The following is a 17788-nucleotide window of genomic DNA, read 5'->3' as shown; positions in this document are numbered from 1 at the left end:
TGTGGCTGAAGGGGATAAGACTATGAGAAGTGGCCTTAAGTTGCAGCAGAGCAAGGTTTGGCTTGGAGATTGAGGAACTTTCAGACCATAAGGGTGATCAAGCATGGGAACAGGCTACCTAGAGAAGTTGTGGACTCTACCTGTGGAAGTTTTCACGAGCAGCTTGGAGAGACATTTGGCTGGGATGGTTTAGTTAGGGTGAATCCTGCTGTGAGTAAGGGGCTGGAGTAGAAGAGTGGTTCTCAACCTCTTTTGTACCAGCACCCATTTGTAAACATTGATGGCTGTTTCTGACCCGTTAAATAGTTTAAGTAGAAAAAAGACCCCCAATCCTGCTGGTGCCCCTCACTCCCAACCCACTGCCCCCAGCCCCACAGTGTGTGGGGCAGTGGATAGGTGTGTGGAACAGGGGAGGGCACATGCCCCCCCTGATTTGTATGCCCACAGCAGACATGGGGCTGGAGCCTGGCCAGACTGGCACAGGCAGGAGCCACCTCCATGGCTCAGCAGTGAGGACTCAGCATGGGAGGGCAGAGCAGGGTGGTGAGACTTGTTGCCAGGACCTGTGCGCCAGCTGTGCTGCCAACAGTGTAATGGATGGGAGGGGGCCATGCTGCCTTCACCTCCTTTCACCAAGAGTCATTAACGAGTTGGGCCCTGGCCTGGCCGATGCCACTTCCCTCAGGCCACCCGTGCTTCCTGCTGCCCCACCTCTGCTCTGGGGTAGAGTCATAACCTGAGGGGAGTGGCAGTGGCAGCAGCAGCTGGGCCATGGCAGCAGGGTATTGCCGTGGCCTGGTGCACAAGCAGCTGGCAGCAGGAGGAGGTGAGGGCTGTGGCCTCCCTATCTGGTACTCCTTGTGCTGCTGGCGGCACAGCTGAAGCAGGGGTCTTGACGGTAGTGGCAGCAATGAGTCTCATTGCCCTGCTCCACCCTCCTGTGCCAGGTCCTGCCCACTGGGCTGTGGCAATAGCTTCTGGTCATGCACCTTCCTTCCACTCCCCCAAGCACCCCCGTGCAGGCAGGAACTGTGCCAGCCTGCAAGGGGAAACCCAGTTTCCCATGTTTTTCTCCTTTAAAGGAGAATCCGTTTTTAAAGTTTGATCCACTTTTAAAGTTTGTTCACAACCCTTTCATATATTTTGGGTTGTGACCCATGAGTTGAGAAACGCTGGACTAGATGACCTTGTGAGGTTCCTTCCAGCCCTACTTTCCTACGTTCATATTGAATAAACTACTCACGTACTTTATATATAGTAAGCTACTGTGCTTTTTTATAAAAAGGTGAGTTTATGTATAGATCTGTTGCTACACTATGTTAAACTGTCAGATTGATCTGCTAATTAATTTTTATTAAGTGACACCTAGATGTCCCAATGAAAATGAGAGCCCTAGAACTTATAATTTTATGCTAGTTGGAGACCATCTGTTTATGTAGTCATATGTCTTGTGTGGAAGAAATAGGACTCTTGTTTTCTTATCTAAACCAAAGGCTTGTCAGATAAGCCTTTACCTTTCAGGGCTCATCTCTTCAGATCTTTTTCCAGCTTTTTTTAGATAAGTGTTTTTACTGCACTTCTAACCAAAATAATTACTTGGATATTTTTAATGATGCCCTATAAAATGTGTCATGTTGGATATGTTTACAAGGCAGTGGAGTTAATTAAAACGGCTATTACTTAGCCAGCTGTGGATTTACTGAACAGTAAACTTTCCTCAGAATAAGCATTAAAATTTTAACCTCTTGGCTCTGCTAGATTCTTATAGGATTTAAATAAAATGTCCAACTCTTTAGCAGAGAATAGAGTACGATAAATTTACAAGTTGTCATAGCAACCAAATTGTATCAGAAATCCATTCAAAGTAAGCTTCCTAGGGTAGGGATCAAAGATCATTATTTGAAAACTGCCACATATTTGCAGTTCCATATAATTTAGTCATTTAACTAGCTGTAATAAATGTTAATAATGTTTTCCCTTCCTATCATTAGTTATCACTTTCCATAGACTTGATGTATGTGGTTTTGAATGTTCTGTGAAAGTATCTAGTGTGTGGTGCTGTATGGAAGGGTTCAGTCATAATTAGTTTACATATTCTTTGATTCTGCAAACACCTGTAAATTTATCCATCTGAATAGTTTCATTGCGAAGACTTCAGTGGGTCCACTCATTTGAGTATAAATGTATTCCTGTACTTAATTGCTTGCAAATTTAGGATAGTAGGTTGGTATTTATCCATCTGTTTAAATATTTTAATTTTATACCTTTTTTAATTAATTGGAGAGAAGTTCAGAAAAAATAGATTAAGGCCCAGATCCAAATTGTCCCTCTGGGTACATAAGCATTTTATCCACTAACATGTCACGGTTTCTAATGCTTAGGTTCTTTACCTCTGGAAGGTGATCAAAATAGAGAGGGTGAGATGTATGGAGTTTTTGGACAGTAAATGAGGAGATGTGAGTGCCCCCTAAGGGTGATTATGACCTCACTTGTTACACCTAATGATAAGTGCTAGAGGTAGAGATGTGTCTGAACTCCTTTCCCTCAGCATTCAGGCATTTGATCTGGGGCTACAAAGAAGGCACATCTGGCACTCTGGACAGCCAGGCTGTTCAAGTGGCGCGTGCCTACCTGAACCAGAGCATCTTAAATGACAGACACATTAAGTGCAGAATAAAGCATAGCACTCCCCAAATCATTCTTAAAGTGGGCCACATCTTGCTCACTAGTCTAGTAGAAAGATCAGTTATGTGGGGGACACCTGGATGCTAGGCCCTCTTTAGCCGAGTGGGGGGCAAACCCAAATTTCCCATCTTACAGAGTGAGCTAACCACCAGGCTACAGGCTAGGCTGGGAAGAAGGTTTCCCTCCACTGCTTCCAATGAAAATGAACTTTTGGGCAGCTAAGAGTGCAAGCGTCATGAGGCTAGGACAAGAGCAAGTGAGAGGGAGGGAGCATGATTCGTTAGCTGAATTAGGAGGAAACTTTCTTGGGGGAGGAGGCATTGGTCCAGCCATGTTTATGCTTTGCTTTTTCATGCGAGCAAAGTGTTTTATGCTTTTTCCCCTGGAGTATCTGGAACAAGGGACCTTAGTGGTAACGTCACAAGTAACGAGTGCGGGAAACGTGAGATGGTTCCTGCCATCGTGGATTAAGAGGTTTGACTGGTGCTGACCTTGGTTGAGCCAGGGTAGAAATATCTGCATTTTGAGATTTAATCAGAGCCTCTTGGGTGAGTGAAATTTTGCCTTGCAGGTAAATTTACCTTACAGTGGGACTGTTGCAAGAGGGTCGCTCTGAGAACTTTAGGCCCCATCAGTCAATGCCCAGTTCCAGCTGGCAGTGTGCCAAGCCATTTGGCACTGTGTGCAAGATGGCAGCCTAGCAGAGTTCCTTTATGGGGAGAGGGTGGGGGTGATTGTCCTCTGCTTAGGCTCAGGCAGTTGTTGAATTAGAGAATATGAAGCTTGGGTGAAGAGGGGAGCCTTGCAAGAGGGTAGGAATGTTTGATGCATGTTCTGCCCTTTGGATGCCACCCCTTGTTTTGCTAGGCCTTTTATAAGCACCCTGACTTGCAGAAGGGTCAAATTTAGCATCTGACATTACTGTTGACCTCTAGCTCATCACAGAGGTAGAGTCATCTTCATCATCCTAAAATTGCACTTATTCCAGGTCTCAAACAGCTGTCTCTCAGAAGCCTGAGGTGGTAGCCTTGTCACACAAGTGACATGTTGCCCAATGAGAGATAATTCTCAGGTGCTGCATGAAGCCGGCTACCCCAGTAGGTCCTGACCTACATGACTATTGCAGCAGATCTGCCTGTCAGCTGCTGTTCTTGGTCTTGGCTCTTTGTGGGTACTTCTAGAAACACCCTCACTGATACTGCTACACTGACATAACAACTGCTTTTCAAAGTTTAGGACAAACCCTGGCAAGCCATTCCTCCTGCCATCCGTTTCAAGAAAGGGCTTTTAAAATAAATATTACCCTTATGGGGAAGTTTTCTTAGGAAATACTGGGTCTGGGTCCAGCACTGTCTTTCACAAGTCTGGTGTGTTCCCAGCTGGCCATTAAAAATCCCACAAACCATTGTTTCGGGTAGTAGGTTATGGTACCGGGAACTGTGTGTTAGGCACTTGGATAGTGATAAAGGCTGAAACTGCAACTTAAGTAGCATGCTCAGCATGGGCACATTGTACTGCTGGTATTTTCCCATTTGTTTTCTTACCAAAGGTTTGGTTCTCTAGTGTAAGCAGAGAGCTGGTAGAGTAAAGAATATTGATGCTGGGGTACTGGTGGACCAGTATGGGACTAGCAGCTAATATTGCATATACTGCATTGTGAAGCTTCATATGGGAACTTATTTTGGTGGCTATTTAGCCCTTTAAATTTGAAATAATACACACTCTTAAATCTCTAGATTGCATTACCAATTCCTACTAAGAAGTCACTTTAAAATGGCCTAATATGACTAAAGGGAACCCACGTATTGTACAGCTGTGCAGAAAAAAAGACATGGATTTAAGATGAATGGAGGTCCTTTCTAGCCCTACCTTTTCCTGTGCTTGTGTTGGACTATGGGTTTTGGCTGATGTGTAGGAAAGTGCCTTTCCATAACCCTGTGGAGTATTCCTTTGTTAGAACTTTTGCAGAGAAGCAGAAGCTCCTTGTTTTAGAAAATGTCCTGGTTTGTAACTCCTTCCCCAACCCCTCCCATACCCATTTGTTGTCTGTCTCTAGCAGAGAGACAAATCTGGGATGTTATGTAGATTGAGAGTCATGTAACAGTCATTTCATCACATTTGGCATATTTGTCTGTTTGCTAGTACTGAGCTTTGTGTATGTTCAGATAAATCCGTCTATCTTGAAGGTAAATGGGTCTGTCAGATTGGTAATTTTTTGCCTGTATGAAGAGTGATGTATTTGTATTAACAAACAGATGTTTGGGGGATTCATTTGCTTTGTAGTCAAATTCCAATCAACCAAGGATATCATCTAAGATGCACATTAGTGAATGATGAAATGTACCACAAAAGATTAAACAAATTGAAATAAATGAGTAACATCTAATTAGTGCATACTTTGTGTCCTAACACTTTTTGATTGCTCTATTTATATTAATTGTTTCACTCTGTTTTCCAGGTGGAAAATCATGAATTCCTTGTAAAGCCTTCTTTTGATCCTAACCTGACAGAGTTAAGAGAGAAGATGAACGAAATAGAGGAGTCCATGCAATCTTGTCTTAAGACAGCAGCTAGAGAGCTAGGTATGGTAGAGTAAAATTCTCTCTGGTATCTACTACTTTTGTGAAGTGTTTTGAAATCTACTGATGAAAATTGATATGTAAAAGCTAGGTACTGGTATCTGAGGTGGTCAGTGGAGACTAACAATGATTTTAGGCCCAGATTATTTTTTAACAAGGGTAATGTTCCACAGGTAACCAGACATAGCTCAGGAGACTGCCCAACTCATCTGCCATTAATGTAACTCCTTCTAGCCATCTCAGTTTCTTTTTAATTTAAATTTCATGAAAACATTAATCTTATCTTGTCCATTCATTTAGGTGTCAGTTTTGGAATGGATAGTTTTCTGTGGTAAGAAGGTACACATCAATATATGGCTGAATTCCTTTGAAGCATACCTAAACATTTTACAGGCTAATATTTATTGTGTAATACAATCAATGTGAGGTGTTGGATTTAGTCAGTGATAGTCACCTGCTTAATGAAAAAAGTAGCAGAGAAAATTGGCACTGGTTATAAAGTATATTAATGTTTGAGATGATGTTTAGTTTTTTTTCACAATATGGCTTTGTTCCCATGAGCCTGTCTCTCCATTTTGAAGGTTTCAAATGTACCCTACATAGATGGTATTTATTATTGCATGTGTGCATCCATGCCCTTCCTCGCAGTATAAAAAGCATGAAGAATTGTACCTGCCTGGTCAGCTACTTCAGTCTGTAGCTGAACTTGTTGTGTTCAAAAGATAGCACGTAACATATCTTTAGGGACCTACATAAATTGTGACCGAAGTTAGCGATGCCTTTAGTTTCACTTTGTTGCCCCCCTTCCACCCCTGAAGGCAATTCACAGAAGTTTAGGGCTGGAAAAGACCTGGTGAGATCATTGGGTCCAGCCCCCCTGCTCTGGGCAGGAAAGACTGCTGGGGTCAAATAATCCAAACAACGTGTGTGTCCAAAGTTAGTTAATACTGTAGTTTTTGCCTCTTGGCTGCTGGGGGGGTGGGGGTGGGCAGTGAAAAGGGTTAGCTCTTTGGGTGAGATTTTAAAGATACTCCACAATTTAGGTAGGTACCTCCTTTGGCTTCTTTGAGCTGATAATAATTAAGCATTTCCCCAAAAACCCCCTTCATGTGACACTTTGTTCTGCTGCCCAATATAATTTAAAGTGGCAAGTAAATTAACAATATTCAGACAATGGAAAATTAATAAATATAAATAACACAGTGATATGTTTCTAATGGTGTACTCATTCTTCTCTTCTCCCACCTTCCAAAGGGTTGGAGGCTAGCAAGAGCATCAAACTGGAGTCTAGTTCACAGTTAGGGCATCACTTCCGAATTACCTGCAAAGAAGAAAAGGTCCTCCGGAACAACCCAAAATATAAAATCTTAGACACACAGAAGAATGGTGTGAAATTCACTAACAGGTATTTGAAGTGTCAGCTATTTCGCAGGTCTGCTAGGACAGACCTGATAAATATACTTTTTGGTTGTTTTTGCCATAAAGATACTGGTGCCATATTTAGGTGTTGAAGTGCTTGCTTTTCTTCTGCCTGTTTTATTTGCAAAATGAAACATTGAGTGAGATTGCTAAGCGGGGAAAAAAGCAGTAATGCATGCAAACTGGCACAACCGCACTTCCAGCCAACCCATTTATACCAACTACTTTGGCTGTTTTGATTTTGGCAAGTGTCTGTGCTTAGCCTGCCACCATCAGTGTGTTTCTTGCCTTCATTGTAGCAGTAAGTGTATTTCTTCAGGCTGCTGTACAAAACAGCCATTTATACTTGTTCCTGAACAGAAAGTAGCTGACTGTCGGTAATCTGTTTCTTAGTACACTTGGCTGAATAAATTTTCTATTTGTGCATATTAGCTATGACGTGACTGTGTACCTGTGGCTGTTGATGATTTACATTTAAAGTTATAAGCTGTCGCCTGATCTGCTTTATTCTTCATGCTGTTACAAGCATTCTTTTAGTTTACTTAAGGAGCAGAATGCTTGGAGCAATAGTGTGCAGCAGGTCAAGTTTGAGATAAAAGCTCTTTCTCCTTTGGACAAAGTGTCAAGTGATGCGAGGTTGATTATGATACACTTTTCCCGGTTAGTGAAACGGGTCTTAACTGATAGATCTGTATAAGAACTTTGCACCCAGTGCAAGCTGGTTTCAAGCTAAAGCTATTAGTATCTGTTAGTCACTCGCTTTCAGGAGCAATAAATTCTCTGCTTTGAAAAGAGGCATGAGCCTACTGGCTAAGTATACTTCTGCACCAGTTTTTTTTAGTTATGGTCTAGATAGGCCTACAAGGTCTGTTGAAGTACATTGGGCAAGGTATGTTGGCTCCTATAAGCAGTTGCATGCAAGTGCTTCTGACTCCCCAGTCTGAGTGACCACAGCTTTGGTTCAAAGCAGGGTTTGAACTCATACCTCTGGACGTGTTGTGAGGTGTCTTAATTGCTCGTTCCCACCGCAGCCCTTCTGATTTGTTTAAATGACCAAAATCAAAAGACTGAGGACAGGAACATTTGTTGAGTTGCGAAGAGAATAATGTTCTTCAAAGCAACCATGAAACATAAGCATCTCTGCCTTGTGTGAAAACTTTTTACTTCGTAGATCTAAGCTGATGTTTGGATTTAGGCTCTTTCACAGAACAAGTGAAATATATTTTAGTGAATATTATTTCTAAGGAGTTTGCCCAAGAATCACTTACCAAAACTGATTTTGTGATTGCGGTTTGGATAAAGCCACTCAAAGCGGGCTGGGCGCGCTGGACCTTGGGCTGAACTTCTCAAATAGTAAAACTGGCACAAATCACAGTGCAGCCTTTTGTGTGTGGTCTCATTAAGTCTAACCTAGAGAAGAAAGATAAAATGATAGTTGAAGAGTTTGTTTAAACAGTCTCTTTGAACATGAAGCATTAAATCAACCTTATTTGAAAACTGAAATGTTGCTAAGGTGCGGTTACTTAAGATCCTCCAAATAGAAAAATGAATGTTGGTATAAATGCTTCCTTTAAAGGAGTCCATAGTCCTGTTGTGACCCCTCCAAGACACTGGGCAAATCAGTAACTTGCTCGGTGTTTGGTTTTCCTTCCATCAGATCTTCCACACATCACAGTACCTGGTAGGTTAGCTATGAGTCCCACTTTCATGCAGTCCTTTAAAAGAAAATCCAGTTGCCACACTTGGCATCCATAGCAAACATATAGACTGCAGGACTTCAAGAATAGTTTTATAGTGATGTAACTCTTAGTTTTCAGGGTCACAGCAAGGATCTTCAGCTGGAAAACAGAATAAGCCATTTGTTCATGCCAGCTTATCTGTGCCACATCTTGATGCTTAAATTGAAGTCCCCTGAGCAAATACCTGATGATATTTTGGAATGATAGCTTGTCACAAAGCAAAAAGACAAAAATGAGCGAAGCGTAGTAGAAATTGAGAACATCACAGGATGTAAACATTATGATTTTTTTTCACAGTAAATTGAGCTCCTTCAACGAAGAATACTTAAAATACAAAGAGGAGTATGAAGAGGCCCAGGATGCCATTGTTAAAGAAATCATCAACATTGCTTCAGGTAATAAGGCAGTGCTAACGCACAAAACATTGGAGAGCTGCTATGACTCTTTTCTTGGTTGCCATGTATGTGACGGGTCACTGTCAGTGGTTCATTTTGATATCCTCCATGTTGTGGTAGTGTTGGGGTGATGTAATTGTGATGGTCCGTTAGGGCTACAGCATCACCTCAACACTACTATATCTAGGATGTGCAGTTGGTGTCAGCACAGATCCCTGTCGCTTCCAAACTGTTCTTGAAAACAGATTCATCTGTTCAGATATTTACGCAACATGCTAAATATTTTGTTCCGCCGTATGTTTTAGCACTGGTTACCTGCACTCATCTCCATTATCTGTGTGGTTCCTCTTAAAGGATAACTAGAAGGGGCCAGCAGATAAAAATCATTGTTCTCTTCATGGAACAGAGAGGTATTACTAGAAATGAGCTACTGCATCAGGCGTTTCTGTTTGTTCAGTCAGCTTAAAGATACTCTGCTAATAGATCATCTTAATAATGGGATGACTTTTTCTCAAATAATAATAGAGAATTTCTGCATGAAGAGTTCTGTAATATTTTAGCTTACCCAGAGTTGCAGTTTCATTCAAAGCAATCACTACATCTTTGAGGGGAAAATTTGAAGGGCTTAGTAAGCATAAACCTGCAGACAATAACATAAAGTTAAAAATTGTTTTCTTAAACCTATATGATTAGCTATTATAGCTTGGGAAAAACTGGGAATTGGGTATCTTTTAGCCAAAGAATACTGAAGAAAATGTTAGAAAAACAGGGTATCAGTGTTCTGTGCCTTCTGAATACTTTTTATGCTGTAAGTCCAGCAAATGAGTTCTATTAATTCTATTAAGTACTGTTTTTGAGAGCTAGCTGTGATGATTTTTCTGGGCATACAGGCTAGGGACAGAAGTTACACACAAACCAATTTAAATGATCAGGAACTGGGTGAAACCTGTAACAGAACAGAAGTTCAGTGCACTTAAACCACTTTCAAATTGGTTGAAACTGGTGTAATATAAACCTGGTTTGATGTAGTATATCAGACTGAACTGATTTAGGACAAACCGGTTTATGCAACTTCTGGTCCAGGTCCCCTTCAGTTCAAGTTAAGTTGCAGCCCTTCAGCCTCCCAGGATGCCATGCAGCCCTGGGCTGTGCTCTCTGCTCCAGCAGAGCAGGGCTCACCATACCTCTAGCTGTCAAGGGGGGCTTTTCCTTCCCCTGCAGCCAGGGGACAGGCCAATTCCCCCAGTCCCACCCCCTCCCTGGCTGGAGGGATTGGCCTGCCTAGCACCGTGCCTAGACTCCTGGCAGCCCTGCGTGAATTTTTAGTACTGGGCCCCTTTTTGCCAGAGATAATGATGATGATAATTTAAAAATTAACATTTTAGGGCCCCCTTCCTGTCCGGGCCTTGGGCGGCTGCCTGGTTTGCCCATGCCTGTGTCTGGCCCTGGCCTGGCTTGGGTGGGGGGGGAGTAAAGCCCCCAGTGTGAGTTTCTTCTCTCCCCCTCCCCAGCCCCTGTTGCTGGGCACAGCCCAGTAGGGTCAAGAGCCAGGCAAGGGGGAGGGGGCAGCCTTTTTCCACCCCCACTCCCTCGTCAGCTGGCCTGCAGGCTAAGGTGGGCACGTGGCTAGGTGATCAGTCCGGCTCCTGGCTTCGAGCTCAGGCAGGGAGAGTAAAGCTCCCACGATGGATTCCCCTCCCCCATCTGCACTAGGCACAGCCTGGTTGAGGGTCTGGAGCTGGGGGGTGGGAGTGGGGTGGGTTTCTCCCCCACTCCCTCCTCAGCTGGCCTGCCAGCCAAGGAGGGGGCACAGTTAGGGGACTTGCCTGGCTGCAGGTGGGTGGCATGGGAGGAAAAATGCCCCACTGGGGGCTTCCCCCTGCATTAGGGAGACCCTGACTGGTGGTCTGGTGGGGGGAGGGGTGGGGTTCCACTCATGCCTGCCCCATAGCCTTCCTGGGGCTGAGGACAGGGTCTGGCAATGGGACTTGCCAGTAGCCAGACCCTGAGCATGGAGTCAGGGAGAGAGAGAAGCTTCACTCAGGGCTCCAGCTCTGGGCATGGAGGTGGGGGGAAAGAGAAACTCCTCGCTGGGAGCTTCCTCTCTACTCCTTTCTCTTGTACCGGAGGTGAGGGGTTCTCCCCCCCCCCCAGCAGCTGGAGGCTGAGGAGAGGGCTTCGTTAGGGGAATCGTCAGCTCCAGGCTCTCTGTAGACATCAGGCTGGGAGGCATGCTCTAGTGCCCCCAGGTGCTGGTATGGCCGCTGCAAGGGTCTGGATGCCTTTCCAGTTTGAAAAGTGAACATGAGTTCACTTATTTATCAGTTTAATCTAGGCAGTTTAGAGAAACCTGCAAAGATTGAATCGATTCAGCCTCAAGCTGTTTGACTGTCTGTACTTAGCCAGAAATTTCTCTCTGTTCTGTACCCAGCTGTGCAGCAGCACGACAATGCAGTGAGTTAAAACTTTGCACAGCAAGGTACTTCTAAAATCCCAGCAAAATTGCCCAACAGCATTTTCTGAAATGAACTTTCTGCAATACACTAATAGCTTCTTCTGACATGTTATACTACTTGCAGTGTTAAAGTAATTATAGTTCTGTGGCTTAATCACTACAGAGTCTAGTACTGTTAACACAGCGCATAAAATTTAAATCATTGTGCAGTATGTGCTCTCAGTGGCTCTTGCCTTCCTTGTGTGTCCAAATGAAGAGTCACTATGCAAAGGGAGAGCTTTCTAGCTATTCTGTTCTGTACATTTGTATCCATATTTAAATAAGCTTCCCTTTTTCCTCCTAAGTCAGCTGGGAGCAGTTGGTATGAATATGGTGCTTCCCCTTCAAAGAATGAGAGCACCCTTCTGTAGTTGCACATAAGTCGCGTGATAATTTCTTGACTTCTCTTGTGGCGCGTGGGTTGTCACTAATTTATCAATATCTTTTGCACACGATGCTGTTGTATTTCACGTAAGTGAGAGATTTGAGTACAGTGCATTCTGATTTATTTGTAGAAACCTGTCATACTCTCAGTATGTTTAATACATTAAGTTTTGCCTTTTTTTTCCATAGGTTATGCAGAGCCAATACAGACAATGAATGATGTGATAGCTCAGTTGGATGCTATTGTCAGTTTTGCTCATGTATCAAGTGGAGCCCCTGTGCCATATGTCCGCCCAGTCATTTTGGAGAAGGGACAAGGACGGATTGTGTTGAAAAGTTCCAGACACCCTTGCATTGAAGTGCAAGATGATGTAGCATTCATTCCCAATGATGTCACCTTTGAGAAGGGCAAGCAGACGTTTCATATTATTACTGGTAAATGTATATGCAATATTTTTTTCAGATTTTGTTTTCAAACTTTTCAAATGGCATTTCTTAAGTTTTTTACTTGTGAGACATGCTACAAAAGAAAAAAGTCAAACTGCTGAGTCTTTAATAGGTAAAAGGAAGGGAAAAGCAGTTATTAATTTACTCATACCTGCATTGGCATTTGGGGGTAGTTCTTATGTCTGGCTTTCGTAATCTGTTATACTTCATGTGTTTTATAAAACAAAGGGTGACAGTTATGCCTTTTTATTAAGCATTTCCATTCATGCTGGGTGCTCTGGTAATCCAGCATGCATACATTTCCAAATGATTGTTCATACAGACTTGTAAATAGATACTAAACCCTACATTCATGTGTGACATGATTTAAGCCTGTTGAAGTTGCTTAACTAGTTAGGTGTAGGGAAATCTTGACCTGTTTAGGTCCTTTAGAAAATTCCATTAGCTACCTCTGTATTTTTAGGTGCTGACTTGTAAGTACTTTTGTTTTAGGACATATTGGGGTAGATTTTTGATGGTCAATTCCCCAACTGCAGCTACTTTTTCCTTTGTTTTTTCAGTTTTAAATGCAAAATATGTTCTGATAAACATAGCTTGTTCTTGTACATCCAGCCCAATTAAGCTGGTTATATTGAAAGAACGCACCTTTTAAATTGAATTCTAATTTCCATCCAAATGCAGCTTGACACAAATCATGAGTAAAATAATAACAGCAATCTATTGTACAAGAATGTTAATAAATGGATGGTAAGCTACATAATTTCTTAAATGTATCCAGATACAATGGTTAGCAAACAGAGTACAAGATTTAATACAGGCTTCATTTGGCTGCTAAGCAGTGTCTTTCACTGGATGCTGCTTTAGGAAAAATACAAAAATCAGTTATTTAAATCCAGGTTTCTTTCTTACGTTGGTTTCAGTGGGGGAACTTGAATCACTTACTTCAGTCAGTCTACCCTTTCTGTAAATAAGGCTCTTTATATAGAGCAGATTGTCAGTTGCTGCTCTTCTAGGTTAAAATAAACTGCATTAATTGCTTAAAGGAAATGCTGTCATGATGGATGGGTATAAAATTAGAGCCTATGAGCTTTGCTTTGATTTTCTGGTATGAACATGCACTTCTGATTGCTCATATTTTTGAGAAGAAAACTACTCTCCTTTCAGAAGAACTGTATTTGGGAATGGGAACTATCATCAAATGCATCCAAGCATCCATTTGTTCCAGTAGAGCTAAAGGTCTTTCCCCTAGTAGTAGCAAGAAAATGCTTTCAGCTGTGCTTTAAGTTCAGTTTGATCTTAGATTTGTTAACCTTAAAGCTATAAATCATATTAAACAGAGAGGAAGCAGTGTTCCTTAATATCTTTGTAAAATTAATTCCTTAGGACCTAACATGGGAGGGAAATCTACGTACATTCGCCAGACTGGAGTGATAGTTCTTATGGCCCAAATTGGATGCTTTGTACCATGTGACTCAGCAGAAGTGACTATTGTGGATTGTATCCTGGCTCGGGTAGGAGCAGGAGACAGTCAATTAAAAGGAGTCTCTACTTTCATGGCAGAGATGTTAGAAACTGCTTCAATTCTTAGGTAAGAGGTATACCTGCTTTGTTTTCTTAAAAATCGGTAGGACACATTCTAAATATAATGTATAAAGTGACCTTTGCATTCTTTATATTCTACTGCCTTTGATTAGTTAAGGCACTGCTACTTAAACTAGGGATTGTTAACCCAGGGATTGCAAGATCCTTTCAGCTGAGATGCAAATAATTGCCAACTTTTTATTTATGTTAAGTAATCATTGGGTTGTGAAGTAATCTCTTGTTATTGGGAAGGGGTTTCAAGTTCAAATAAATTTTGAGAATCCTGACCAAAAATGTGCAGTGTAACACTGCCAGGCTCTCCTCTTGAGTACCAGTCTTTACTTAACATGGATTTTGTTTTCCTTCACACGTTGTCATGCCAGCACAATAATTGGACAAAATATAAATTGGGGGGTGGGGTGTATTAGTTTAACTGTATTTGGTGTTAAATGACACACAACTCTGAAATTCAAAATTTGAATTTGAATTTCAGAGCTTGTGCTATTTAAACTTGGAAAAGTGATTTTTTTTTTTTTTGCCCCCTTTCCTTGTTTTAGGACTGCCACAGAAAATTCTCTGATAATCATTGATGAGTTGGGAAGAGGAACGTCAACATATGATGGATTTGGGCTGGCCTGGGCAATTTCAGAATACATTGCAAGCAAAATTCATGCCTTCTGCATGTTTGCCACACATTTTCATGAACTGACAGCACTTGCTGGCCAAGTGCCAACTGTCAATAACCTGCATGTCACAGCTCTTACTACTGACGACACACTGACTATGCTTTACCGTGTCAAAAAAGGTGAGATCTAAATGCTTAGCTAGATAAAAATGTGTCCGATGCCAAGAGAGAAGAGAGATGAAATCTTCCTTTTTCTGAGGTTCAGTGCAGGTGGAAGTCTACATTTTATGAGATCATCCTACTTCTATAACAAGGGTGGGCAATTATTTGAGCAGGAGGGCCATTTAGGCCTGCAGGCCAGGTCAGCAACCCTGCCTCCCCCTCCATCCCACCCTGGCCTGCAGCAGCTCACCAAAACTCCCTAGTGGCTCTGCCCTGGGGCCCAGCCCCATGCTGTCACTGCCCAGCAATCCTGGGGTCCCCATGGAGATTGGCCCACCTAGGCAGGATACACTCGGTTGAGTGGATGGGATGGGGCTGTGGGTGGGCAGGGAGCAGTGTCTGGAAGTGGGGTGGACAGGTGGGGCTGGGATTGCAGAGCTGTAACAGCATGGGTTTGGAGCCTGAAGCAGAGTTATGCCCTGCCTGTGCACCTGGCTGCTAATTGCACTGGGTGGAAGGAGTTGGTGTAAGATGGCTGACAGCTGGATCCCCATGCACTGGGGCAGGAGCCCTTTGGCTGCAGCTTCCCTCCGTGCCTGGCTGGGTGGTACCTGGCATGTGTCCCCAGGGCTGTTGCTGCTTCCATGTACTACCTGCTGTCTGGAGTGGTGCAGGAGGAGGAGCTGCTGCAGACAGTGGGAGATGAGCAATACCTGGGTGATAGGAGCAGCCTCACTGGGAAGCTGCACACACCGGGCAGGAGCATGGCACAGGCAGGAGCAGGTGGGGCTCAGCCATGTGCCACGTGTTGCGTGGGTGGCTGCAGGCTAGATACAGTCAATTGGCAAATGCCCCCAATGGGCTGGATCCAATCAGTTGGCAGGCCGGATTCAGCCTGTGGGCCGTATTTTGCTCACCTCTGTTCTATGACATAAATTGGTGCCCATTTTTAATCCTGCTTCTTTTTCTTAAAGCTTGGTTTATGAAAAGAAATTCTTCCAAAATAATTTCGCTGTTCTCCACATTTCAAATTAAACCTGTCTTTTACCTTACCAAATATTTCAGACCTTTTAACTTTGTTTCAAAGAAAATTATTTCAACATGAGAGATTAGAGATCGACAGAACAGTTCAATTAAGATGGAAAAAAAATGAAAGAGTAAATTTATGGGTATAAGCATCTTGAGGTTTTTATTTATTTTTTCAGTGATTAGGAAATAGAACTTTATAAAGAGACATGGGCCATTTTTACGTATATAGGCGCTGCAGCACCGCATGCTTTGAAAAGCGCCTGACACTGTGACACTTGCAGTTGTATAAGTGGCAAAATGCGCGTCAGTGCTGAGAAAATGGCAGTGGCGCACTTTTGAACTAAAACACATAGATAGTACTTTAGTTCAGAAGCTCACTGCCACCATTTTTGCGCGCTGATGTGCATTTTACTGCTTATATAATTGCCTGTGACACAACACAGTGTGCATTAGCTCATGCATGGATCTCTGGTGGATCTCCAGCGTGTCACAGGACCAAAATGTATGTGTATAAATGTCCAGTATCATTGAAGACATCACAGCAAGCCTGGTTTAGCAAGGCTGCTTTGCCCCCCACTCCCCATTCTCCCCATTCTTAAAGGCACATTAGTGAAACAACCAGTATTCTCATACATTACCATGCTTGAAATTAATTATAGGCATATTTGGTTGGAACTACCAATACCTGTTAATGGATCAGATGATTAATTTTGGCTTTAAAAGAGTGCAAGCTCAACAACCTTTCAAGTATAATCTGGCAATAAACTTTGTAGTGTTTGAAGCACTGTGGTTAGCACCACTACAACCATGTCTCTTGCCTTTTTTTAAATCAAGGTCAACAAGGTCTTTTTAAAAAAAATGTTAAAGCTATATTAGCTTACTGCATTATCATTCAGGATTTCTCATTTTCCATTTTTTTTCCTTTTTTAAATTCCTTTCTTTGGAAGACCAATTAAAATTAACGTTTTTTAGCCTGGTAAAAGAATAGCATAGATCATTGGGGCTGAACCTTTTCTTTTGGCAGGCTGGATAGGCAGTGCCTGGTCCATCCACAGGCCAGATGTGGCCAGTGGCCCTGATCTGGTGCCCAGGGCAGGCATGACAGTGTCCCATCTATCTGAGAGGGGCAGGGGACATGGCCCAACCCTGTTTCAGCCCCACAGGGAGAACTGGGCATGGCCCAGCTCCAACCCAGCAGTGTGGGGAGAATAGGGTGTGGCCTAGTGCTGATTTAGCTGAGCGGGAGGAAGGGAGTATGGCTCCATCCCAATTTGGTGGTGCAGAGAGAAGGGTATGTAGACAACCTGGATCTAGCTGTGTTGGCAGAGGGGCTATGGGAATTTGGTGGTGGGAGAGGGTGGCCACTGTTCCCCTGCCACCAGATTTCCCAACCTGTGGCAGGTGCCATGTGTCAGATGCAATGGGTCCATAAACTACATTTGTCCTGCAGGCCAGAGGCTGAGCACCCGTGGAACAGATGGTGTAAAAATAGATAGAGACATAAGAATTCCTGTAGTGTATCAAATCAAAAGCCAATAACTAGTCTCCAACAGAGCCAGTATCACAGGTGCTTCAAACATGCTATAAAACAGTCATAAGGTGCTTAATATGTTGCCTAAGGGAGGAAGTGTTTCTTTCTCTGGCTGAGAAATCAATGGGTGTCTTGTCTCCTGAAGCCTGGGGAACATCAGTCCTAAAAAAATTGTGTTCTGTTAAGGTTGAGACTAAACCATCCATTAACGGGTTTGTAAGTCCTTCTTGATTTTTACTAAGATCGCTGCCCCCATATAAAATTTTACCATCAATGTACGTGACACATTTTTAAATACATTGCTTTCTTTTTCGTAGTGCAGCTTAATACACTTTGATTTTTACTGCCTCTGCGTGTAAAATGGAAGTTCTCTTGCAGCTGTTCACTATGACATTCTTTTCTTCTTCCTGACTTTAGTATTTAACTTAAAACCCATATAGGTTCAAATTATTTCTTCCAGAACTTTTATTCTAAAATTAACTCATCATTGTGTTGTGTTGTCCACTTACTTTTGAAGTAGGGGTGCACTGATAGGGATTTTGGGGGTTGATACTGATAGCCAAAATTTAAGGAGGCATATCAGCTCATACTGATCCGATATTCAACACAGCTGCCTCCAGCTGATAAGTCTGGTGTGGTGGAAGGGGAGGGGGGAGGGAGAGGGCAGATCAATGCTCCCCCAATGGTGAGGGATAGGGCAGGGGCAGAGGCAGGTTCT

General features: G+C 42.9%; 1 protein-coding gene across 1 annotated transcript in view; it reads left to right on the top strand.

Annotated features, from left to right (window-relative positions):
• Positions 1–17788, top strand: part of MSH2 (mutS homolog 2) — an 89613-nt gene that overhangs the window by 65740 nt on the left and 6085 nt on the right. Inside the window, exons 9-14 of the mRNA XM_019549348.1 lie at positions 5144–5267; positions 6519–6669; positions 8720–8817; positions 11885–12130; positions 13526–13730; positions 14281–14528. Coding sequence (XP_019404893.1) covers positions 5144–5267; positions 6519–6669; positions 8720–8817; positions 11885–12130; positions 13526–13730; positions 14281–14528 — 1072 coding nt within the window. The remainder of the gene's footprint in view (positions 1–5143; positions 5268–6518; positions 6670–8719; positions 8818–11884; positions 12131–13525; positions 13731–14280; positions 14529–17788) is intronic.

The sequence above is a fragment of the Crocodylus porosus genome, unplaced genomic scaffold (genome assembly GCF_001723895.1).
Source record: "Crocodylus porosus isolate Cpor-Errol unplaced genomic scaffold, CroPor_comp1, whole genome shotgun sequence".
In the NCBI taxonomy this organism is placed as follows: Eukaryota; Metazoa; Chordata; order Crocodylia; family Crocodylidae; genus Crocodylus; species Crocodylus porosus.
Note: the sequence above shows the minus strand (reverse complement) of the source record. Positions and strands in the feature narration are given on the sequence as shown.